Below are 25,603 nucleotides of genomic sequence, written 5' to 3'. Positions count from 1 at the left end.
TGACTCTTTCTGTATGTTGTTCTGCCTTGACAATCATCTGAATGTTTTGCATTTGAATGTGAGCATTGTAAGATATTCCTCTTAGAGGATGGGGCTGCACTGGGAAGAACTTCTGCATGCTTGCATGCAGCAGGTCCCAGATTCCCTCCCTGGCATCTCCAGATAGGACAAGATTTTTTTTTTGTATAGGACAAGATTTTTTTATTGAACCAACAAACTACCAAAGCATACAGTACGTTGCCAGAGAGACTCCTGCCTGCAACCTCGGAGAAGCCACTGCCTGTCTGTGTAAACAATACTGAGCTGAAGGATTCGGGGGGCATGAGTGAAGAAATGGTTTTATCACTTTCTGCCCATGTAAATGTATATTTGCCTTGAGAGATGAGCCCAATCAAGTATTCATATCACTGTAGGATAAATATGAGTGGGTGGTGGTATCATCAGGCTCTGTCTGAAGGATTGTAAATGTACTGGGAAAGGTGTACAGTTGTGCACATGGGGCAGTTGTTCAGGAAAATGTGTAGGTTGGAAGGTGGAGCCTGCCTGCCTGCCTGCCCACACACCCACCTCCCCATACATCTTAACACTGTACGCATTTCCCCAACATTATTAAATCTGCCAGGTCTCCCATATCCTGGACAGAAATTTATGCTCTAGCTGATGCTGCACTTATAGAAGGCATTTGCAACTTGTGTATACATCTGTGGCACTTCTTTCTGTCTTGGCCTTCTGAGAGCACTAGGGTTTCCTTTGTTCTGAAGCTGAATCTGGGTATCTTTTGGGTGTTGTTGTTATTGTTTAAAGATACTCAGGCCCTGCAGGCATCAGTTTGCATTCGGGTTGCCCCCAGACCTCATAATTACTTGGCAGCCACTTTATCTGCCCTGCCTACTGCCTGTTCCAGGATTAAAACAATCACTCTCAAAGGATCTCAGTAGGAATGTGCACCAATCAATTTTTTTGAATTCAATTTGTGCCCAAAACAAATCACCCTTGATTTGTTTTGTGTCCAAATCGACCCCCACCCCACATCACCCCAGATTTGAGTTGTATTTGCTTCAGTTTGATTCAGATTTGGATCACTTAACAAGGTCCTGGGGCACCAAATTTGGTGGTGGGTAGGTCGCCATGGGTGCCACCTACCACCCAAAATTCAAGGCAGTGGGACACTTGGTTGATTTTTAATTAATTTTTTAAAGTTTCTTTTACTAATTTCGAACATTTCCACCATAGGAAACAATGAGGATTCAAAATTGCCATATCCTAACCCTAACACAGATCCCCAGCTTTCATTTTTAAAAAAAAGCTAAGCTCTAGCCCTTGTAGAAGCCCTTGTAGAAGTGGAGCAAAATGTGCAGTCATTATTTTTCCAGTTTTTGGATTCTTTGGTGCATAATAATTTTTCCTCATAATGAATCCATATGAGGATTCTTTGCACACCTTCATTTCTTCTGTTCATTTTGACTGTCACTGGACAGTGCCAACTGTCAACTGCCATGTGCCAACTAAACCCCACCCCCACCCCCACATGCAAGGCAGTGGGGTACTCATTTTAATTTTTAGGAATATTGAAATGTTTAGATTCTTTGGTGTCTAATAACTTTTCCTCATAATGAATCCCTATAAGGATTCGTTATATGCCTTCATTTTTTCTGTTCATTTTGACTATCATTGGACAGTGTCAACTGACATGTGTCAGTTACATCACCACCACCACCCCACAAGCACTGGGATACTCAGTTTATTTTTTAGGCATTTTGAAGTGTTTAGATTATTTGGTATCTTCATTACACACCTTCATTTCTTCTGTTCATTTTGACCCCACTGCTTGGTAGGTGGGGGTGGGGAATTAGTGGCATTCCATGTTCCAACTTCCCCTCAACCCACAAGGCACTGGGTACTCAGTTTTTATTTTAGGAATTTGTGAGGTGTTTAGACTCTTTGGTGTGTAATGAATCCTCATAGGGATTCATTATGAGGAAAGGTTATTAGACCGCAAAGAGCCTAAATACTGGGGGGGATCCTAGAATGTAAACTGAGTAGTACCCCACTGCCTTGCGGGTGGGAGTGGGGTGTAGTTGGCACATTGCAGTTGACAGTTGGCACTGTCAAAAAGACAGTCAAAATGAATAGATGAAATGAAGATGTGTAATGAATCATCATAGGGATTCATTGAAGGAAAGTTATTATACACCAAAGAATCCAAACACTTGAAAAATGGTGACCACACATGGTGCTCCATAACTTCACTTTTACAAGGGCTAGAGCTTAGCTTTTATTTAAAATGAAAGCTGGAAATCTGGGGGAATTAATAGAAGGGGTCAAAAGGGGGATTCATTGAAGTAAAGTGATTATACACCAAAGAATCCAAACACTTGAAAAATGGTGACCACACATGGTGCTCCATAACTTCACTTTTACAAGGGCTAGAGCTTAGCTTTTATTTAAAAATGAAAGCTGGAAATCTGGGGGAATTAATAGGAGGGGTCCAAATCTCAAATAGATTCGAATTGAATCAGGCACAATTTGATTTGGACCCGATCTAGCCAATGGACCACAGGGGTGATTTTTTTGTCTGCAAATCACCCAAATCCCCTAGATTCGGGTACAAATCGATTTGTACCCGAATCAATTTGCACATCCCTAGATCTCAGCCTCCCTGACTGCATGCCACACACTGTGAAACGTGGGGTATACACGGAAGAAACACACAAACAAATAACATAAGTGATTCACATAGCTCTGCTTGTATGGAATCTTTAAACCAGCCACACATGGGTCTATGCTCTCCCCCTCACTCTGAGTTATAGTGAAGTATCAGTGCTTTTCATAGGTACCATTTCTTCTGGATGTACAGTATGCTTCCCATTTATTAAGCAAAACTTGAACTTCTTCCTTATCTGTCTTGCCATCAGACTGAAACATATTAAATACCTTTCTTGCTGTTACCTCCTGGAGAGAAAAAGCAAGCGAGATAGCCAGTCATGCTTCATTGTAATCATCTAAAACATTCTGGGAACAGAACATTTGTGCTGGAAATGGGCAAAAACTGCAGCAAGCAATTGTAGGAACGATCCAGTTAAAGGCAGGTTAGGGAGATCAAGTCACAACCAGGTATCATTGTAATAGTTGCAATTCAAAAACGAAGGAAAGCAGTGATTCACGAGGATAAATTTCTTTAAATCTATAACTAACCTTATACAATAGAGGCGAATGTCCTAGTTTCAAAAGCGCAATTTTCCCAGAGACATTTTTAATGCTGTGAATCCTGAGCAAATCTTCCACAGTTCCATACTGCACATCAATGACTTCAGCCTGCATAAACAGAAATAGATAGATATGCTTTATCAGTGTGTTCTTTCTTAACACATGTAGAATGATAATACAAGTGACTGATTGCCACAGAAAGCTGATTCACTTAGATTACATGGTGACAAAAATGTATTTGCCTTTGCATTGACATATGGTCAATTCTATCTTCATTTGCACCTATATAAGGCAGGTGTTTGCAAACATAATAATTATAAAAATAAGAGTAGTAGTAGTAGTAGTAGTAGTAGTAGTAGTAGTAGTAGTAGTAACAACATGCATGGTTCACTTGTATGCTACAGGTAACATCCAGTCTAAATTAGTCATGACTTAACTTCCATTTGATTTAAATGGTGCTAAATCATGACTAACTAGTCTGGAATGTTGCCCACTATATAGATACTGATGTACATACATACAGCAACCACTGTTCCCTCTAACAGGGATTCCCAGATGTTGTTGACTACAACTCCCAGAATCCCCATCTGCAATGGCTTTTGCTTGGGGATTGTGGGAGTTGTAGTCAACAACATCTGGGAATCAACCCCTCTAACAGGGGTTAGAGAGAACACTGGGGGCAACCCTCAGTGACAAGACTTTATTTTGATTTTTTGTGGTTTGTTGGTTCAGTTTTTGCAATTTCAAATGATGAGATTGCCAATTTGTCAAGAACAAATTTGTCAAGATCATTTCAAACAGGGTCAGGCCTAAAGTGGTTGATGAGCTGATGTTCCCCATTTTGTTCCATTACTGTGCTGTATGTTTGCTCTGCTATGTAAATGAGTTGCATGTAAAGCAGTGATTAGAACAATCTTCCCCACCACCATGAGATAAAGGAAAATGCCAGAAAGATGTCAAGACAGGCATCTTGCATTGCTGTTGTTGTTAACTTTAAGACTGCCTAACCTAGATGGTTCTATACAGTTCAAACAAATAAAAACAGACAAAAACAAAATAAATACTGTATTTACCCAAATAGAGGATGACCCTGAATTTAAGACATCCCCCCTTTAAAATATGGCTTAAATATAGGGGGTGCACAAAACCGGAAAACCCGGTCTGGTTTGAGTAAAACCAGACTCTAACTGAACCGTGTCCTGTCTGGTTCTGTGCACACTAGAGCTGGGCCCGGTCCAGCTCAAGTCTGAACCGGTTTGGGCCTGGTTCACAGGGGTGGGAATGAAATTGCAGGGCTTGGGGAGGGGTGCAGCAGGGGGTGTCTCCTGAGGTTCCCCCTTTAGAACATAAGAACAGCCCTGCTGGATCAGGCCCAAGGCCCATCTAGTCCAGCATCCTGTTTTGCACAGTGGCCCACCAAATGCCACTGGGAGCCTACAGGCAGGAGTTGAGGGCATGCCCTCTCTCCTGCTGTTACTCCCCTGCAATTGGTACTCAGCGGCATCCTGCCTTTGAGGCTGGAGGTGGCCTATAGCCCTCTGACTAGTAGCCATTGATAGCCCTCTCCTCCATGAAGTTATCCAAACCCCTCTTAAAGCCTTAAACCCCCTTCCCCCACTGGCCTTCCCCCGGTCATTTTCAGATCTTTTTGAGATGTTTTTGGCCCATTTCAGTCAATTTTCAGCCCTTCAGAGAAACCTTCTCTGTGCTGGCGGTGGCCATTTTGGAGACTGACCAGTGCATGCAGATGGCATGCTGATGGCCAGTGTGCATGTATGGTGGCCTTCAAAATGGCCACCGCCAGCACAGAGAATCCCGTAATGGGCCAAAAACAGTACAAAAGGGGCCAAAAACAACTGGAGGAGGCTGGGGGGAGGGGGAACCTCAGGAGACGGGAGGGGGAACCTCAGGAGAACCTCAGCCACGGCAGCACCCACAAAGCCCCACAATGAAGGTAAGTCTGCCTTTTTGCATTAGAAAACCCCCCATGAACCAGCCCCAGACCGGCCCAGCAGGTTCGGCTTGAGGGTGAGCCCTCCAGTGTGGAGTTTGGGGAGGGATACCATGGGTCCCTTTCTGCTGCATACTCCATTTCCCCAAATTTGGACATGTAGGTGAGGAAATTGGAGGTGAAGGGACCTCTGGTTTCCTGTTACTTCTGAATTCAGCTATAGGTTATACTATTTACCCCAAAAGGAAGGGGATCCCAGATTTAAGATGACCGCCAATTTCTTAATCAACAAACTTGGGGAAAACCTAGTCTTGGATTCAGGTACAGTAACCCATTTAAGCAATTAAAAATCAAAACCATTTAAGATTATTTAAAATCACTTTTAATTGTGTGAGACAGAAAAAATACCATCCATGGATTCCAATCCTTCTCTCTATGCGTGGAGGTGGGCAGTTCCCAGGGACAAAGCAATATGGAGGCCACAGAATAGCAATCTGAGGCTTTCCCCTCCTCCTGCTTGGGACATGTAGTATCCTGCAATATCCACTATGCAAAAGGCTGCTCACTGCTTCTAAAGTATATGTGGCATGACCAGCAAGCTGGAAGGGAATGGAGAGGAACGATTATGTTGAACCAGACTCATCTTCTTCCCTGGCCACTCAGCAATGGATGTTGTTATTACTGACCTAGAAACAAAGAGCAGGGATGAGGCCAGCCCTCCTCCATGCCTCCCATGCATGCTCACCTGCATGCAGAGGCTCCATGCCCTGACCTCTGTGCCATACCCTTCAGCACTTCACAGGTGCAAATATGGAGAGATACCTGAGTTTTTAAGTGCGGATTGGTGATGCAAGGGAGGTACATTTATTTTATTTATTTATAACTGGATCTCTGTACTGCCTGATATAGAAATCTCTAGGCGGTGTACAAATTAAAACATAATATAATATAATATAGAGAACATTTAAAGTTCATAAAACAGATAAAACTGCCCTGAGCCTTTTAATGTAAACTGCCCTGAGCCTTTTGGAAGGGCGGTATAAAAATTTCAATAATAAATAATAAATAAAAATCACAATAGAAAAAAACACATCAAATTTTTAAATTTTAAATTCAGTTAAAACCCTGGGAAAACAGGTACGTCTTCTGGGTCCTCCTAAAAACAAACAGAGAAGGAAATGCTCTTATTTCAGCAGGGAGCTCATTCCAATGCCCTGGGGCAGCCACAGAGAAGGCCCGGTCCTGAGTTGCCACCAAACGAGTTGGCGGCAACTGTAACCGGACCTCTCCAGACGATCTTAACAGGCGGCAGGGTTCATGACAGAGCAGGTGCTCTCTTAAGTACCCTGGACCCAAGCCATTCAGGGTTTTATAGGTAATAACCAGCACTTTGTATTTCATTCAGAAACATCTCGGAAGCCACTGCAGCAGCTTCAAGCACTTTTAGCACTCTTTTCTGGCTTCTATTATTGGATGGCTTTCTCTTGCACTCTTCCCCTCACCATCCGGCTGGTGAAGCTAGAACCTCCTTTCTCAGCTCCTTTCTCACCTCTGTGCTTTAAAATCCTGGCATGCTCAGAAAGTAGGAAAGTCAGGAGATGGGGAAGGTGGGTGGGGATGGTCCTGCTCCCTGTTGCCAGCAGGGTGTCAGAGGCTGGGCTTGAACACAAGGAATTATGATTATATCAATCCAGGCTGGATAAGATCTGTACAGGCTGCTGTAAAACAAACACTTTAAAAATGTGTATTTATGCTGACAGGAAGCTCCCTAGAATCAGCAAGTTATTCCTGTTAATAATGTAACCAGGTCTTGTAGAACACCCAGCACTTTCGCAGCACATGCACATTGACTGACTAATCGATTGATTGCATTTTTATGCCACCTTTCTGCCTTGACAAAGGCACCCAAAGTGGTTTACAATATTAAAACAAGGAAATTACATAAGATTAATAAAACAGGGAGGCGCTTCACATGACACATGAGAAAGGCCTGATGGGGTTCTGCGAGTAGAGCGGGCTTAGCAGCTGCTTGGCTGGATCAGCTGGATCGGCCGCCCACACAGCTACTGGCTCCGACACGGAACCGGTGGGGGCCGTGGGGACTGGGGGCCACGTGGCCCCGGAAAGCCCCATGATGCCCCACGCAAGTACATGGGGCATCCTGGAGAGACCCCTGAGCCTGGGAGGCTGCTTGCAGCCTCCTGGTCAGGGGTTTATCGCCGCACACCACGGAGACACACAAAAACAATGTTAACGGAGCAATCACCGTTGTGGGAATAGCCTCGTTGTCTCAGGTTGTTGGTCTTTTCAGGAGCTGAGGACTAGAGCTCCTGAGTGGGTGCCTCCTTTCTTTCTTTCGTGCAACAAACCCCACCATCATGAATGGAATAGACCCGGTGATGCTTTTAGCTTTCACTTCCAGTGATATAAAATTAGAATGATATAATCCTGATCTTTATACATTCTGGACAGCAAAGGCAAAAGCAGCAGCAAAGCACAGATAAACTGCTTTTCTTGGGAGAAATAATGCTATTTAAAAAACAAAGAGAAACATACAGACTTTTATCAGCTGCTGAGAACACGCACACATACACACTTGTGAGTTAGCTTTAGATATGCAAAAGTAAATCCTCTTACATCGATAACTATGGAACTACTAAACTGCGTTGATTAATCCATTCAAACTAGGTGCTTACTCTCTAAAACACAATCTATAGTCTGAAAAGAATAAGCATCTCAAGGAAAATCCAGCTTTACACTTGATGGAATAAACCATATTACTTGCATTGTTACAAAGTATTTTAACAGCAAATGCATTAACTGTGGCATTTCTGTACTTTCCTTGAGCTGCAGATGGGACACGTCCATATTGCTCAGATATTTTGTTGCATCTTTGCTGCGCTTGGGTTGATTTGATTTCTACTAGATGTGTTACTTTTGCCTACATCTTGGCTTAGTCACAGTTCAAGGGTTCCCCTTCCAAGAAAATAATATCCCACTCACACCACTGCCTCACACTCTTACTTCTCCAAGCAGTAACAAATTCAGAGCCTACGAAGATAAGCACTGAAGACTAGCTGGCTTTCTATACTATCACGAAACTGCCCTCAAAGCATGTTTTAGTCATTAATACTTTTTCAGATTATATTTCCATGACATTAGTTGCCATCCCATCTACACATAAAAATAGTATGGGACTTATTAGTCACACCTCTCTCTCTCTCTCTCTCTCTCTCTCTCTCTCTCTCTCTCTCTCTCAAAGGCTAATATGTGCCCACATGCAGGAATTGGCAGGGACCTTTCCAGATACTAAAGGGTTTAATGAAGAGTTTTCCCTTCTCATATACCTTCCTGTTCCTAACATTTTGAGTGTGTGAACCTCCTTAGTACATGGGCTGCAAATTGCTATTCATCTATGCTTCCCTCCCCCCTTTTTTAAATTATTGATTGATTGATTCATCACATTTCTATACCGCCCAAACTTATATTTATATACCGCCCAATACCAAAAGGTATTGCGTACATGCATACACAGTTATAGCCTTAAGCACACACACATATATGCCTACTATTCTCTAAGTGAAAAAGAAAATCTCCAGAAAAGCTATTCTGGCAATTTTTACTGTTGTTATATTGCAGGATATACTTTTTCCCCAAGTACCTGACACCAAGTTGTATAAAGTAAGTTACTGATTAATCAAGATAACATAAGATAGGCAAGGCACAGAGTTAAGGCCCGTTATGTCAGAGTCCTGCTATACTGAAGAATAAATATTGATCTCTCCTTATTTTAGAACTAACAGATGTAAGTCACACAATTTTGGTGTAAAAATGTCTACAGCTGGCCCAGAGCAGGGTTAGAATCAGGCATAGCATGGCAGGATGATTTCACAAGGGCTCTCAGGCTGACTGTTTCTCAGAAAGCTCAACAATGTACCCAGTTACATTAGCATGATTCAAACTAGAACTTCATCAGGAGACTCTCTTTCAAAAGGGCACAATATTTGAGTGAGCATCCCATATTCCCCTTTGAAAATGCAGTTTTCATATTTGAAATAGTTGCTCTTGATGTATATATACAGGTGGTTTCGGCAACTGTGGTTTCACGTATCTGCAGATGGGACAGAGACCCAGTTTCATTATCCCTGGTATTTAAAATTGACCATTTTCACCTATCCACAGTTCCCGGGCTTGAATCAATTGAGCGATTCAAGCCTCCATTTCCCTCCAATGATCTTCATTTTGTTCCCTCCAAGCTTTGCCATTATTGCCAGGGATGAATTTTCAGGATTTTTTATGTGTGGATTTTCAGTTGTGAAATGACTTCTTCTCTATGAAGAAGTCATCTCACAGCCGAGAATCCACAGCACATAGAAATTCCTTAAAAATCACCAGATTTCTTTTTGGGTTGGGTGGCAGTTGGCACCCATGGGGTCCTGCCACACAACCCACTTTGGTGCCCCCTAGCCCTTATAAATTAGGCCAAATCAATTCAAATTTGAATGGAATCAAATCCAATTTGAATCAAATAAACCCAGATTCGAGGGCAGCAGATTTGAGCTCGAATCAAATCAGGATGATTTGATTCAAACTCGAATTGAATAGCAAAAATCGATTTGTGCTCATTCCTACTGACTGTATGGGTTACATCATCTTATTTTTGGATCATGCTCAATTTGATAGCCACAGTGTGGGTTCAGTTCTGCAGGTACAGTGAAAGGCAATATCTCCTTGGCTCAATATGGAATTGTGTCACCAGTTATGAGCATCTGTGAGACCTCTTGGGTTTTTTCTGAAAGTTCTAAATTGACACATAATGTTCATTGTACTTTATTAGACTGGTTTAAAATGTCACCTATTTCTAGTTCAAGTCCTAGACCAATTAGTGTTCACACAATTTTATCCAAACATCCCCTGAAGTGATATTGCAAGCCTCCTGGGAGCAGGGAGCAAGCCCAGTGACACACTCAAGCCTTTGAGAAAAAGAAGCTATGCAGTTCTATAACTGGGACAGAAGCTGACCAACCTCTGGCAAGCTTCCTAAATCAAGCCGCTAATTATTATTTATTCGATTTGCATATTCAAAGGGATTTCTTGCAGACTCTACTAGCTCTCCCTTACAGCCCATCTTCCCATGACCTCTATAAGTTATAGTGAGAATAAAAAACAGGCAAAAATATTTCCATGTGCCTCATGTTCAATACAAATGGAGAACTCTCAGATCTGTTAATGCTTGCCCTATAGCTGAGGTGATCATTATGAGCTGCCGAGATCCGTATTTCCAAGTCAGGAAAAACAAAACTCAGTGGCTGACAGCCAGACTACTGTTGCACTAGCACAACAATAGACATTGTGCACATTTAAGAAGTTTGCATGTTTACATTGTGCACATTTAAGAGGTTGTGGTGCTCAGCAATGTTGCGCATCCACTAGTGGAAGACCATCTCCAGGATATATATGTAAGGCAAGGCTGCAGGACAAGGTTGCACAACTTGTTGTGTGATTTGTTGCACAATGCAGTGCACAACACTGTGCAACTTGTGGTGCAACTTCTGCTAACATAGGTTCTAGTCTTGACAGGCAATCCTTTCTTGCACAACATCCTTGTGTTAGCACAACAGCATAATCTAGCCCTATGCTAGTCTGGTTGTAAGCCAGTGACATCTATCCGAAGCAACTAGCAGGGGCGTATCTAGGGGTAGGGCAGGCAGGGCACGTGCCCCGGGCGCCACTTAAAGGGGGGCGCCATTTTTCTAAAATTAAAAAAAAAAAATAAATGGCTGCTGAAAACAAAATGGCCACCGCGCATGCTCAAATGGCCTCTGTGCATGCGCAGTCACCATTTTGTTTTCAGTGGCCATTAAAAATTTTTTTAAAAAAAAAATGGCCACCGCACATGCTGAAATGGTCCCTGCAAGGCTCTAGAGGCCAGAGAGGGGAGGGGAAAACTTTGAAGACCCCCCCACAGCCTTTAGGAAGCCCCCCGAAGGGGCTACGGGTAATTTTTTTAAAATTAATTTTTAAAAAAATTAAGAAATTTTAATTTTAATTTTTTTAAAAAAAATTAATATAAGTCACTGTACACATATTCAGTTTGGCACTATGTACAGAGAATCAGATGGGTGTCAGATGTTTGGACAGGGGGCGCAATTTCAGTGCTTGCCCTAGGCACTATTTTCCCTAGATACGCCTCTGGCAACTAGAGTTTTGCTTTGCTATGTTTCACATGATCCCAAGCACCAGATTTATAAAATCATGGCCAACAATGTGTACTTCTGACAATGTGCTGATAGATAGCACTGGAAGATGTGCTGCGGGGGGGGGAATGAGGAGGGTGTGGAAGCATAGTATAATGTTGAGTGTGGTGAGAGAGCTGATCTTGCAGTAGCAAGAATAAATTGTCCCCTTTGCTAAGCGGGGTCCACCCTGACTTGGACTACGTATGAGTGCTGCCTGATGTTAGATAGTCCCCTTAGGGGATGGGGCTGTAGCTCAGTGGCAGAGCATCTCCTTGCCTGAAGAAGGTCCCAGGTTCACTCCCTGGCATCTCCAGGTAGGGCTGGGAGAAATTCCTTCCTGAAAACTTGGAAAGCCACTGTCAGTCAGTGTAGACAATACTGAGATAGATGGAGCAATGGTCTGACTCAGTAGAAGGCAGCTTCCTATGTTCTTACGAGAGAGGTGCCCATACTGCTCCAAGGCAGCCAAAGGATGTGAGAGGAGGCTACTCTCTGCCTACTAAGCATTGTGGCCCTCATTATTTGTGGAGGTTCTGTAAATACCAATTTCCGTGGATACCAAAACTCTGAGCATCTCATAGACCTTGAATCTGCGGGGATTGGGTTCCTTGAACGTTTTTTGTTTTTGTTTTAAACCCTCTAAAAAGCAGGAAGGGGGAAGAAATAAGGTTAGAAATGCATAGTGCCCTGTTCTCCAGGTCTCTAGGAATGCCCCCCCCCAACCCTCCTTCCCAGCCAGCCCACAAAATTAACAAAATGGCTCTGCGCTTCAAAGTAGCAGCTGGAAATTACACCAGAAGTCATTTCCAGCCATTCAGGAGCTGTGGATAGGTGAAAAATCGCCTATATCTGAAGCCATGGATAAAGAAACTAGGAGGCTATTCTCACGATAGGGAAAACCGGGCTAAAGAAGCCCAGCCCGATTTCTCCCCATCGTGAGGGCTCGCGGGTGAGCCGGTGGTTCTCCGGTGGCTAGCCTGCCAAAGTAGCGCCCCCCCCCCCCTTTAGACCAGGTTAGCGGAGTGAGCGCTCCACTATCCTGGGTTTTCTGATCATGTGCCGCCATGGCACAGCTCCACGCCATGGCGACACGAGGAGCCTCCCAGGTTCGGAGGTCTCTCCAGGATGCCCTGTACACTCACACAGGGCATTCCAGAACTTCCAGGGGCCATGCGGTCCCTGATCCCCGCCACCCCTGTCGGCTCCGTGACGGAGCCAGCAGTCATGTGGGTGGCTGATCCTGCCGCCCAGCTACGAGTGTCTGCTTGTCTGTGCTCTTTTCTTCTCCTGTTGAATGACAGCTCAAAATGAGTCAGGATTGTTTAAAGAAGTTATAGATAAGACATTTTTCACTTTACTATCTCTCTTGCACCAATTTATCTTTTTGTCCTTTTTCTATTTTACTTTTGGTGCTGGCCTCTGCTTTTCTTGTGCCTTGGAGAGCTTTGCAAAAGCACGGATGGCTTTCTTATCCATCCGTGTTTCTTTGTGTGGTACATCTCTGGAGTCTGGAGACTGTTCTGGGAGCGAACAAGCTGAAACTTAATCTAGATATGACGGAGGTGCTTTAGGTCAGTCAAATTGGTGATCCAAGTAGTGAGATAAATCTGGTCTTGGGTGAGGTTCCCAACAGCTTGCGGGCACTCCTGAATTCCTATTCCTGGAGGTCCAGGTGACAGCAGTATCCAGAAGTGAATTCTACCAGTTTCTGCTAGTACACCAGCTGCAATTCTACTTGGGGAAACCAGAACTGACCTCTGTTGCTAACAGATTGGACTACTGCAATGCACTCTATGCGGGGTTACCTTTGAAGATTTTCAGAAGTTTAAGCTGGTCCAGAATACTGCTGCAAGGACACTCACAAGTGCTCGTCACTACACAAGAATTAGACCTATCCTGTGGCAGCTTCCTTAGTAACCAGTTTGCTTCCAGGCCAGATTCAAAGTGCTGATTTTGACCTTTAAAGCCCTACATGGCTTGAGACCAGGGTAGCTTTTGGACCACATTCACCCATACAAATCTGACAGGGCCCTCAGATTGAGTCCTGCATGTGTGAAGCGCTGGGATCAAGCCCAATCCTGGCTCTGCCCCCATGCCAAGCCCTTGTTTTTAACCCAGTGTTTCGCTGAGGTTAAGCATTGGCAATTGTCTGGGTGACTGCCACCAGATTAAACGGCTACCCTCCCCCAATCACCACCATTTCCAGCAGCAAACTCGGGGAAGTGGCGAGTCCTCCCACCCCCAGCATTTCTCTCCACCACACCACCACTTGTGTGGGTGCACGGCGAAGAGGATGGAGAGGAGGATGGCAGCTGCTCGGCTGTCAGGGAAGGCAGCTGAGCTCCTGACTTCCCTGCAGCCCGCCTGCCCCCTCTCCCCCAGAAAGGTTGTGCGCATGATCTATTTTTCTCGGTCCTGCCATTGACATAAATCCAGCTGATGGAGACCAGATACAGGGCTTTCTTGCGCCCCGTCTTTGGAATGCCCTCCCAGAAGGCCTTTGCCAGTCTCCCTCTTTGCTGACTTTTAAAAAGAACTTTAAAATCTTCATTTTCAAAGAAGCTTTTAAAGACTGGCGGTATTTTTGTTTTAATCCTGGCTGCTGTTCTAATTGATATGCCATATTATCTCCTCTGTCTTTATTTGTGCTTTAAGATGATTGACTGTATCTCATTGTCTTTTACTCTTTCATAATGGATTTGATGTTTTTATGGTTTTATTGTAAGCCACCCCGAGCAGCAGTGTGTAAATAAATAAATATGAGCAACCAAGCATTTCGCATTGCTACCAAATTACAATGTGTATGTGATTTTCTAACTCCATATATAGCATACCTCAGGATGTTGTTTTTTTTCCTCCCACTGACCTGAAATATGGTGAATCATTCACATAGTCATTGTAAAATATATTTCTCTGCCAAAAGGACCACACTCTGCAAAATCATACACTGACCCTACCTGTCATTATAATGGGTTAAACAGCGTCACTTTTCCCACTACACCACAAATTACAGAAAGGTAGCGAAAGTGCACCATCCATCACTTGTACTAAATGTGTTTTCAGAAGATGATTTTGTGTACCACGAATGCTGCTTTACACTGTTACTAGAAAGCACAAATTGGAGTCGGGTACAAAAACGGTCACTAGATGAATGGGCATGACAGGTTTTCAAAGAAGCGGAGTGCTTCTGTTCTATGAATAACCATGTCAAAACCAAAGGAGTCCTTTAGCTTGTCTGGCAGGCGGCCTTTGGGAAGTCATTATTAGCTCTTTCTGCTGGTAGTTCAAGTGAAAACAGGCAGCAGCAACAGTGTTGAATCAATGATATACAACCGATAAAAATAATATTTTTATTAGCAGCACAAATGTAAGCTTGTTGAAAGTGTAGAGCAGTTGCCTCTCTGATGGAGTCACCACCACATGTTGACTACAGCAATATGTCGAGGCAAATGTAGAGGCTCTTTCTGGGGGGGGGAGAACCAAATTGAGCTTCTGTGCTCAGTTAGGAACATATGGGCATAGGAAGCTGCCTTATACCGAGCCAAACCACGGGTCAATCTAGCTCAGTATTGCCTACACAGTCTGGCAGTGGATTCTCCAAGGTTACAGGCAGGAGTCTCTCAGAGCCATATCTGGAGATGCCAGGGAGGGAACTTGGAACCTTCTGCCCCCAAATATGCAGGTGCTTTTACAGGATATCTTGGAATATCTTACAGTGATCACATGTAGTATCCCATTCAAATGCAAACCAGGGCAGACCCTGCTTAGCAAAGGGGGCAATTCATACTTCCTACCACAAGACCAGCTGTCCTCCCATTATTCATTAATAGATCCAGACAAGCCCTACTGTAAGCATGAGTAGAGTGGCGAGGCATGTGGATGAGTGATGGCTGGGGGGGCTTCCTCGCCCCTGCTCTGCTGTACATGGCTACAGTGGGCAAAGGCGCTCTTAACCCTGGGCTCCTGGGCCGAAGTCCAGGGCCTCACAGCCCCTGGGGGCCCCCAAATCCTTTTTAGTCTGTCCCGGGTGGGATGGTTGCCTGGCCAAGCAGGACAATGCTTAATCTGCAAGGGAGGGGGCCCTCCAAAGGCCTTTAGGTCCAGGTTCCAAAATTACCTAGGTGCACCTCTGAGAGTGGGGTGCATTTATAACATCTGAAACTACCTCATCTCTCTGCATATCTCCACACATGAGCTTGCTCATCAACTGGGCCCAGTCAGCAAGTTCTGTGGTCTGTTCCAGCCTTGCTGCAGGTCTGGATGGCAACAGGGGTTGGAGGCGATTGTAAAACCTATCTCATTCGTTAGGCCTTGGAGTTATTTTCTGTGGCAATTTGAAATTACATGTTGTAGTGGGCGTATGAATGTTGACATGGTTGTTTTAGTTTTGTGTTTAAAGTGGGTTTTGTTTTTTTGCAGGGGAGCCATTTTGAACTACTGGAATGGCAAGATGAAAACAATTTAATAAATATATAATAATATTTAAATAAATGTCACACATACCATGCATAGAAAAGAAAGCCTTCAAAGGGCTCTTGATTGCAAGCTCAACAACCTTAACCCTTTCACTAGACTAGAATGGCAGGATGTTTGGGAGTGGGAGAGAACGAGGAAATACAATTTTCTGAATTTATGCATAGAACTAGAGACATAAAAACTGCCTAGTTGTTGTTAGCCTCTGAAAGCTTCAACCTCTGGTAGAAATTCATTCTGAGGATTCCTGTGCACAGAGTGTTGGGGTTTGTGATTATTTAGCAAAGCACCAAGGAAGCTACCACTCCAGTTACAGAGTGCAGAGTTTAGTTGTTGCAGCTATTTAAGGAACATGCATGGAGATCACTGTAGAGTCTAAGTTACTTAACTAGTTTATTGGTGAAATACATTTGGGATAGGAAAGACCTATCCTATCTATCAGCTACATAATTAATAGGCAGGAAGAGAGAGAGATGATTCCGTCTTCTTTCTAGGAGGAAAGGAAAAGGACTAACTCACTACATGAAGTACCTGAGGAGTCAAAACAGGGGTCATAGAGTAGAAGAAAGCAGGGACATGTAAAGGAGATCCTCGCTAGTTATCTCTACGCCCAATGCCCCTAGTGGTCATTAGGATAGTTGGTGCAAAAGGTCATTGCAGTAGAACTCCATCTCCAACACAGAGACATATCAGCTGGGATTAAAGTAGGACTGGAGAGCACAATTTAGAGACATTCCAGCCACCAGAGAGCCACTGATGCTGACAAAATGCAATGTGTGTGAAGCCAGTGAGTGAACTGGCATAACGGCACTGCAAGATTATATTTTAAAAAACTTGCCACAGACTTCAAAAGATCCCCTTGTAGTTGTGTCCGTGCAACTCTGCTCTGCTCTCTGTTACTGTAAGAGCTGCTGTTGCACTGCCATGGCTACTTAGATTTCTAAGATCAGGCTGTTGATTCAGACAACAGAGATCTATAATTAAGTAAACCAAAGTGCTAGGACTTTGTACAGAAAACCATAATTCTCTGTACATTTACAGATGGCTATGTTTAATTATACAGCATGATCCCCAGATGGATCTTCAGTTCTGGAGGCCTACAGATATTTGGAGCAGACATTTCCCAAGAGCAGGTGTGGATGCTTAGAAATTTATCTCTCCCCAAGCTCCTCTTCTGTCTACCAAATGTAGATTACAGCCCCTCTGGGGTTGGACTGTTCATTCCAATGTTCTGCTCTGCACCAAACACTAAATAAATGTTAAATAGCAGTCACGGGGGGTGTCATGTGTGAGTAGTCGTGCAGTACTTACAAATGTGTCCAAAGAAAAGAATCACTCCAGCAGAGCATTTGTCAATATCATACAAAATAGTGCCTTTCATGATTCAGCTAGTGTGGGCTTCTATCAACTCCAAATCTGGGCAACTGGTTTGGCTTGAACCACCAAGACAAGCACAGACATTAGGACGGGGCAGACCTGTTGGTCAAAAGGAATATCAAACAGATATGTCCACTATGGGCATTATTGGAAGGATATCCTATATCAGGCTTCCCCAAACTGTGGCCCTCCAGATGTTGCTGAACTACAACTCCCAGCATACCCAGCCAAAATAAGTTGTGGCCAGGGATGCTGGGAGTTGTAGTTCAGCAACATCTGGAGGGCCGCAGTTTGGGGAAGCCTGCCCTATATGAAAGCAGGGAGGCCTGATGGTTGGAATTCCAACGAAAATCCCTGTTATCCTGCCAGAAATGCTTCTACTTCTGAGAGGAATATAGGAACAAAATCATCCCAAAATCATCTGGCTCCATGCTGCTTTTAAGGACTGCTGGTGTTTAAGGATGAAATCCGGGGTGGGGTGGGGGACACACAATGTTAACCTCCCAGGAAGGCCCAGAAAGTCTTTCCAAGCTGGCTTCAGACCTGGACATTAGGACTGCACCCTTTAAATGGGGGGCAAGGTTACCCCCCTGGAAGCATCCACTGAGTGAATGGGTTCTCTGAGAGTATACTCTTGCTGGGGGTACAGTCCTGAAAGTTCCAGATCTGGAATATAAGGACTGTACCCCCAGAATTGAGAAGGGGCAACAATTTTAAAAGCAAAGTGGTAGAGAAAGCCCCTTTGCATGCAGAAGGTCCCAGGTTCAGACTTGGTGTCTCCAATTAATGGAATTCAGCTTGTAAAATACCCCTATCCATGAATCTAGAGAGTAGGAAATGGTCAAATTCAGGATGAGGAAAGCAGGAGCTAACCTCCTTGCAGTCTGCCTCCCCGGGGTGCTTCGCCCCTCAGTTGAATGGAAATGCCTGAAGTTACCTCAGCTAGGAGAAAAGCATTTGGGGAGAGGGTCTGGGTGTCATGAACCCTGAGTCTGACACGGAGGAGACCCAGGATGAAGGAGTCATGATCTCTGAGCTGGACACCAGGGGCTCTCAAGATGAAGTGGTTGTGACCCCGGAGCCTGACTGGCCAAGAGGACTCACAGAACGAGGCAAACTTTGAGGGGCCCTCTCCCCCACTAATGGATATGCCAGCAGCTGCTGACCCCCTCAACACACCCTTGCCTGTGCCCTCTGAGTCAGAGGATGAACCCAAAGCACCTCAATCCTCAGCAGCAACTTCCCAGCTACACCGCAGCCAGTGCTTAAGAAAGAGCATGCAGTCTCTTTAAGATATTTTCGGTTCAGGTGGGCCTACAGTGTTGGCTCTGTATTTAAGGTGTCGGTTTGCATCCACCATATACTGAAGCAGCTTTACTGTGGATGTGTACTACCTTGCTCCTGCCCCTGACCCCGTGGCTTCTGACCCTTTGCTTGTTTTGGGACTTCAACCCTGCCTGATCCTAATGGACTGATCTTTGTCTTCTGATCTCTTGCCTCTTTGACTTTGCCTTGCCTGCCCTAACAAACTGTCTCTGACTCTTGACCACCTGCTTGTTTGACTTTGCTTTCTGCCACACCTGACCCACCAGGTATGATGCTGGGAGGAGTTAAGCTATGAGAACAGAGAGACTTCTGCACTCCTTAGTAAAGTGCTCCTTTCACTTTAACAACCCATGCCACACTCTATGGACAGTGAGATCTTGAAACTGCTGCTGTCATATCTGACTGGCCCTTCCATCGCAGAAATCAGAGAAGCTGGCAAGCACCTGGCAGGCTAGTTTGTTGGGCACAAATGCCACTTGTATACACACTCCTCCACCACCACCTCCTCTTTATTTTCCTTTGTGACAGCAGCGATAGGTACTTGACTTGGCATATAGGAGGGCACACACAGACAACTCCCCTGGCCTGTCACTTGGTGAAGAGCTGCTCCAATGAACCCAGGACCGTTTGCATGCAAAGCATTTGCCTTATTACTAAGCCCCCCAGACTTAAAGGTAAAGAGTGAAAATCCAGATTACAAGCAGGCAACCCTATCTCCAGCTTATGACCCTGAAACACCGCCCTCTGGGATAAGCCTTTCAAGGATCCCATGATACCCAGCAGAGGGTTTCAACAATTATATAACTTCATAATTATAGAAGACAAAAATTACACTAAACCTATCTGGCATGTATCTAAAAGAGGCAGCAACATTCTCCCCACCCCAAAATATAAAGCAATACGATGTCTGCTTAAAAAGACATAAAGCAAAATAGAGATGGATCATGCCAGTAACTGAGGGTATAAAGTATCTTAAATGATTATGCATGCCTGTTTGCCTTGTTGGAAGCCCACCATATGGTACATATGTCCAAAACATTTGTTGGTTTAAACCGAGATTGAAACAATTTATTTCCCTTCCTCTTTTTCACCAAAATGACAGAGACAAATGGCCACATTACCATGAGAGTTCCTTTGGCAGAGTAAGCAGCGTAGGAATACAGGAGGTCTTGACTGTGAAGCTTTTGGGTCTCTTTGTTACATGGCTGTCCACTAGGATAAAAGCACTCGGCAGTGTGATTCAGAGTCACTGTATTTGGAGAAGGTCCTGGCAGATCAAGCAGGACAGAGTAATTTACAAGCTGGACATCTTCAAGGCCATAGGACGCCCATTGAATCAGAAGCTTCGTTGCAATCTCTCTCTCTTCTTTCTCACGCAACTGTATCAAATCTCTGACAAGAATCAACAACAAAAAAGTATTAGATTAACAAGTTTAAACAGAACATTCCTTCTATTTAATTCCGTAACCATTATTTCACAAGAGAGGGTGCAAATACTGCATTAGGAATTTCAAAATAACTGTTTTGCTTGTCCATAGCAGCAAGAGGAGAAAACATGGCTAGAAATGTTCAAAAATTAAAGGATTTCTCCCAGCTCACTGTCTCACACTGAAGGGATTCCATGCCTTCCAGGCAGGATCATGCTTAGGCAGCAAACCACAGGCAGAACCATTGCTCAGATAAACTCAGGTACAAGGGGCAGTGGCGGTCCGTGAACGTGCCTCCGGGGGAGGGGGGGGTCGGCGGGAAGCACCTTTAAGAGTAAAGTAATTCGGTGCTCACCTCCACTGCTGGGGCACCCGAATGCTGTTCGGAGCTGCAACGTGCCACCCAGCAGCCCCTATGGCGGGGAAGTGCCTCTGCCACTCACCTGGCCACTGGCGGGGGCTCAGCTCCATTGAAGCCGCTGCTGGGCGGCATGTTGCAGCTCCAAACAGCGTTCAGGTGCCGCTGCTGCGGAGGTGAGCACCAAATTAATTTACTCTTAAAGGTGCCTCCCGCCGCCCTCCCCGGAGGCGTGTTCATGGGCTGCCACTGACATGGGGCCCTAAGAACATAAGGACAACCCTGCCAGGCCCAAGGCCTATCTAGTTCAGCATTCACACTCTTTCACAGAGTGGCCCACCAGATGCCTCTAGGGAGCCCACAGGCAAGAGGTAAGGGCATGCCCTCTCTCCTGCTGTTGCTCCCCTGCCACTGGTATTTAGAGCTATCTTGCCTCTGAGGCTGGAGGTGCCCATGGCCACCAGATTAGTAGCCATTGTTAGTCCTGCCCTCCAGGAATTTGTCTAAGCCACTTCTAAAGCCATCCAGGGGCCAAGGATCCAGGAGGGGTTTGAGAGGTGAGGCAAGCATAGTAACAGCAGCATATGTGAGCTACAAAAAGAGACAAAGTCTACTGGCGGAAGGGGGACAGGAAAGACCAGTCAAGTGGGTAGGAATGGAGCAAGGCAGAGATAATAAAACTACTTGGGCCCAGGAAGTCCCATGGCTTCCAAAGATCTTCAGCAGCTCAGGTAACAGGGTTGCAGCCAATCTCCAGGAGGGCCTGCCATTTAAATCGACCCATGGTTGTTTTCCACGAGTCCTATCTCCACTGTCCCTTGTCAACTGTTGCACTCCCCACCACCATCTTCTAATGTACATTTGTACACCTTCTAGGCAGGGGCTGTTTCCCTTTATATGATAAGGAAGTCCACACGATTGAGAATAGGGTGGGAGTGGGAGAAGCCTGCTACTCCAGTTCACAGCTGTGTGCGCTTCCAATATTTGATTATCTGTCAGTAAAACCAAGGTTGGAGGCACTGCGTGCTAAGCAGCAGAAGGGTGGGAGAACTTTGTGATCATGATCATGGAGGGCGCCTCCAACCTTGGTTTTAACTGGCAGGCAGTAGGAGGCTTCTCCTACCCAATACTTGAGCTTGTGAACAAGCCTGATATCTGACAAACTATACATACGTATTAGCAACCATACCATGTCACATTAGCCCTATTAAAGTATTGAGGCCTTTCACATGTCCAGGGGTTGGGGCGTGGGCAGGGGGAAGGCTGGGTCCAACTCACCCCCCCCCCACCCCCAGACAATGAAGTAAATGTTGCTGGGAGCACGGACCATCCTCCTAGACAATCCACGCTGTGCCAAGGCCTCCCAGCCTCCAGATATCCCTCAATGCACCGCACACTGAGTGTGGTTCATTTGGGGTTTCCCCCAGGAGACAGTTCCTCTAGGTGCCTGTCTCTGTGTCTGCTCGGGCTGCAAGTAGCCCAAGCAGATACACGATCCCTGCAACTGGGTTAAGGGTGGACTCACACCTTCTACCCTGTCTAACAGCCAGGCTATGGAACCGGGTATGGTGGCACTGCAGCGCCAGGATCTGCCGGGATCCCAGGCTTGGCTGCTTGTGAGAACAGCTTTATAATATTGTACTTGCATTCAGATGTTTGTACCCTTGTACATGTTTTTGTGTGAATGATTGTACCTGCATTCATTTTAAAAGTGAACTTGGGTACAGGTCCCTCAAATGCAGGGTACAGATAGGAAGTGCACTGCTGTACCTGTGTTCAGCTTAACATGCAAATAACTATACCTGTATACAGATCTGTACCTGGATATACAGATTGTACAAGTGTTAAACATATTGTGTGACTAATAATAATAATAATAATTATTATTATTATTATTACATTTATATCCCGCTCTTCCTCCAAGGAGCCCAGAGCGGTGTACTACATACTTGAGTTTCTCTTTCTCAACAACCCTGTGAAGTAGGTTAGGCTGAGAGAGAAGTGACTGGCCCAGAGTCACCCAGCAAGTCTCATGGCTGAATGGGGATTTGAACTCGGGTCTCCCCGGTCCTAGTCCAGCACTCTAACCACTACACCACACTGGCTCTTGTAAGAGGACTACTGCCACAAAAGAATACTGCCACAGAATAAGAGGACTACTGCCACAAAAGAATCTTTTGCTCTATGACTCTTTCTTTATCAATCTGGGGAAAACAACAGCGTGGACTTGTACCCATGATTCATGAAATCAGAGCTCCCTTTGCAAGGCAAAGCTCCCCTTTGTTGCCCCCTTCTAAAAAGTTTCTTCTCAACATTGATTCCCTTTCAAAGTGTCCCCTGATAGAAGATAAAGAGCTGAAGATTGAATGAAAATCTAGTGTGCCGATAGAAACACATTGGTTTATGGGACTCTTTGGATCTCAACCACAATGCAGAAACAGCTTTGAGTATATGCAATGCCTATTAGGGATGTGCATGGAACAATATTTGTGTTAGAGCTGGTTGTTGTGTTAGAGTCAAGCTGGTTGTTCTGACAGGATTAGCTTGGAACACTCAAAACATTCCAAGCACCATTTTAGACTCCAGAATGGTGCTTTTCTGGCCTCTGCACGGGCCTCGAGGCTCTGGATTCCAAAACAGCATTTGGAACAGTCAGAACGTTCCAGCTCAGAGTGGGGCCATTCTGTCCCGAGCTCAGAATAGGCCCTTCCTTTGATGGGCATTCTGTTCTGAGTCTCTAAAACTCGGAATGGCCCATTTCGAACTGGAACGTTCTCAACACGGAGTGTTCTGCACATCCCTAACGCGTATGCATCTGAAAACAACAGAGTACACAGTTCCTTTCTAGAGAGAAACCTCACTGATCAGAGACCAGTTTTAAGCAAATGAGAATGACATTCACCATCTGTGGTCTATTTTTATACTAAATAAAGTGCACAAACACATGTTTCAAGTGCGGTGGGCTTATGTTAAAGACTTGTGAGCTCTTTTCAAGAGGAATAATAGTCAAAGGTCAACTCTTTGGATTTAATCTTTTCCACTTTATCTCCAATAAGTCTTCAAACAGACTGCACAAAATAGACAAGTTAATCCAATCACTAGTACATTACAAGCTAGTGATTTCATCGGCTATGCCCTTTAATGCAATGACACAAACTTGGACAGTCCTGAAACGCACCAAGTTGTTTGATTAACACAATTGCTACTTGAAGATCTGCATTCCCTACAGGTATTGGAAGCATTAATAGAATAAATAATGGAAGGAAACTCATCCCATACAAATAAGATTGAAGCTCTTCCCACCAGCTAGGCTTGTTTCAGTGAAGGAGGTAGATTTAAATTAAGAACACAATTACAAAATTGTTCCTTTCATTGCGGAACGAAAGATGCATTCTGCTCTGTAATTAAATGAGCATGCTATCAAAACTTTAGTGACAATATCCTTGATTGAATTAAAGAAAAGCAAGTGCATTCCTTATTTACTTCATAATTTCTTTACAGAATATTAAAATCCAGATGCAAATCATGCCCTAAACTTTATTAAAACAAATCAGGAGGTATTAGTTGTTTTTAATGAGCCTGGGGGATCATTTCATCTTACAAGAAAACAGACAAACTCCCTGGCAGTTTTTTCTAGCAAGATTAAGTCTGTGACCCTAAACTTTCTTACCAGCAAATGCATTCTGATAGAATAAAATAACTTCTTTCCAAGCAAGCATTCAAGCTCGTTGGTCTATAAACAATATTTATCCACACTCAGGGTTGTACTTATGACATGCAAGCAGGGCGACCACCCCGGGCCCTATTCTTTTAACCCCCATTAGAATTAACTGGAAGCGGGGCCCACATTTGCCCAGGCCCCACATCCCACCAGGGACAGCCCTGTCCACAGTGTTTGTAAAATGGCTCACTCACTTCATTCTTCTCAAAGTTTACCTGTTATATCCTATCAGTCCTAATAAAATTACAGTTAGCCATGACCAAGCCCAATTGAAAATAATTGCACTTAAATTGGTGATAAGTTAACTTTCTCCCCATTATTTTTAATGGGCTTTACTCATACAATGAGAAGGTAGAAGGAAATTTGGCATTTAGATAGGCCCGATCTACATTTTATATAGAACTAGAATACATATTTAGATAGATTATATTTTTTGTTTCTGCAAGAAAAAAAAACACAGTTTGATATGGTACTCAATAGGACTACTCAGGAGTTACTCTAAGACAGGGAAGCACAACTTTGGCCCTCCAGCTGTTGTTGGATTACAGCTCCCATCATTCCTGACTATTGGTTACTGCAGCTGGGAATTATGGGAGTTGTAGTCCAGCAACAGCTGGATGGTCAAAGTTGTACAGCCTGACTAAAAAGGACTACTTAATTTCAATAGGACTAAAAGTAAAGTGTGCCATCAAGTCGGTGTCGACTCCTGGCGATCACAGAGTCCTGTGGTTGTCTTTGGTAGAATATAGGAGGGGTTTCCCATTGCCATTTCCTGCTCAGTATGAGATGATGCCTTTTAGCATCTTCCTATATCGCTGCTGCCTGATAGGTGTTTCCTGTAGTCTGGGAAACATACCAGCGGGGATTCGAACTGGCAACCTCTGGCTTGCTAGTCAAGTCATTTCCCCACTGTGCCATTAGGTAGTTTTTCCCCAATAGGACTACTCGGGAGTAATTTAGTCTGGATGTCAGCTAGTGATTTTCAATCTGCATTTCAGGGATCTTTAGGTCTTCAGAACCTTTGCTAAGTTGTGTTTTAGAGCACACTCTGAGTTCACACCCTCAGGTCTCGGAGGTCTTGCTGGTGCCCTGCACGAACCAATGAGCATACACTTTAACAACACTCACTGGAAAATTTTACCATGTGCAGAGGTTCCTTGGCAACTAAGCTGATGTGGAGTGTGTTCCATGAAGGTAAAGAGTTTAGAAACCACCAATTACACCTATCTAGAAATGAACTGCAAGATCATTCACAATCTGTACCATAAAGCTTCAGCAACCTGACTAAAGTGAGTCTGGAAACCTCAAGAGGGTGAGATCACTGGTATGGGAAGCACATCAGTTCACTCAGGGGCACTGACATGTTCTGGATTAGTTCTTATAGTGCCATGGTCCGCTGTGCTGCCTGGCAAGCCGGGCACACCGTTCCTTTAGCATGAAAGCATTGCACCATTCCTGCCATGAGCACTGCATGGCATCTGCATTCTTTGCAGGCATTCCCTACCCCCATAATGTGATCGCAGC

General features: G+C 44.5%; 1 protein-coding gene across 11 annotated transcripts in view; it reads right to left on the bottom strand.

Annotated features, from left to right (window-relative positions):
• The window catches only part of NAALADL2 (N-acetylated alpha-linked acidic dipeptidase like 2), a 1,287,075-nt gene that overhangs the window by 464,237 nt on the left and 797,235 nt on the right, over positions 1-25,603 (bottom strand). For all 11 annotated transcript variants that reach the window (XR_008319557.1, XM_053310111.1, XM_053310109.1 and 8 more), the window contains 2 exons: positions 19,695-19,965; positions 3,196-3,315 (listed from right to left, as the gene is read on the bottom strand). Coding sequence is in view for 10 of the 11 variants with exons in the window: in XM_053310111.1 (XP_053166086.1) it covers positions 3,196-3,315; positions 19,695-19,965 (391 nt within the window). In the remaining variant the exon portion in view is untranslated. The remainder of the gene's footprint in view (positions 1-3,195; positions 3,316-19,694; positions 19,966-25,603) is intronic.

The sequence above is a fragment of the Hemicordylus capensis genome, chromosome 3, assembly GCF_027244095.1.
Source record: "Hemicordylus capensis ecotype Gifberg chromosome 3, rHemCap1.1.pri, whole genome shotgun sequence".
NCBI classification, from domain to species: domain Eukaryota; kingdom Metazoa; phylum Chordata; class Lepidosauria; order Squamata; family Cordylidae; genus Hemicordylus; species Hemicordylus capensis.
The sequence above is the reverse complement of the archived record's forward strand: the minus strand, read 5'-3'. Positions and strand labels throughout refer to the sequence as shown.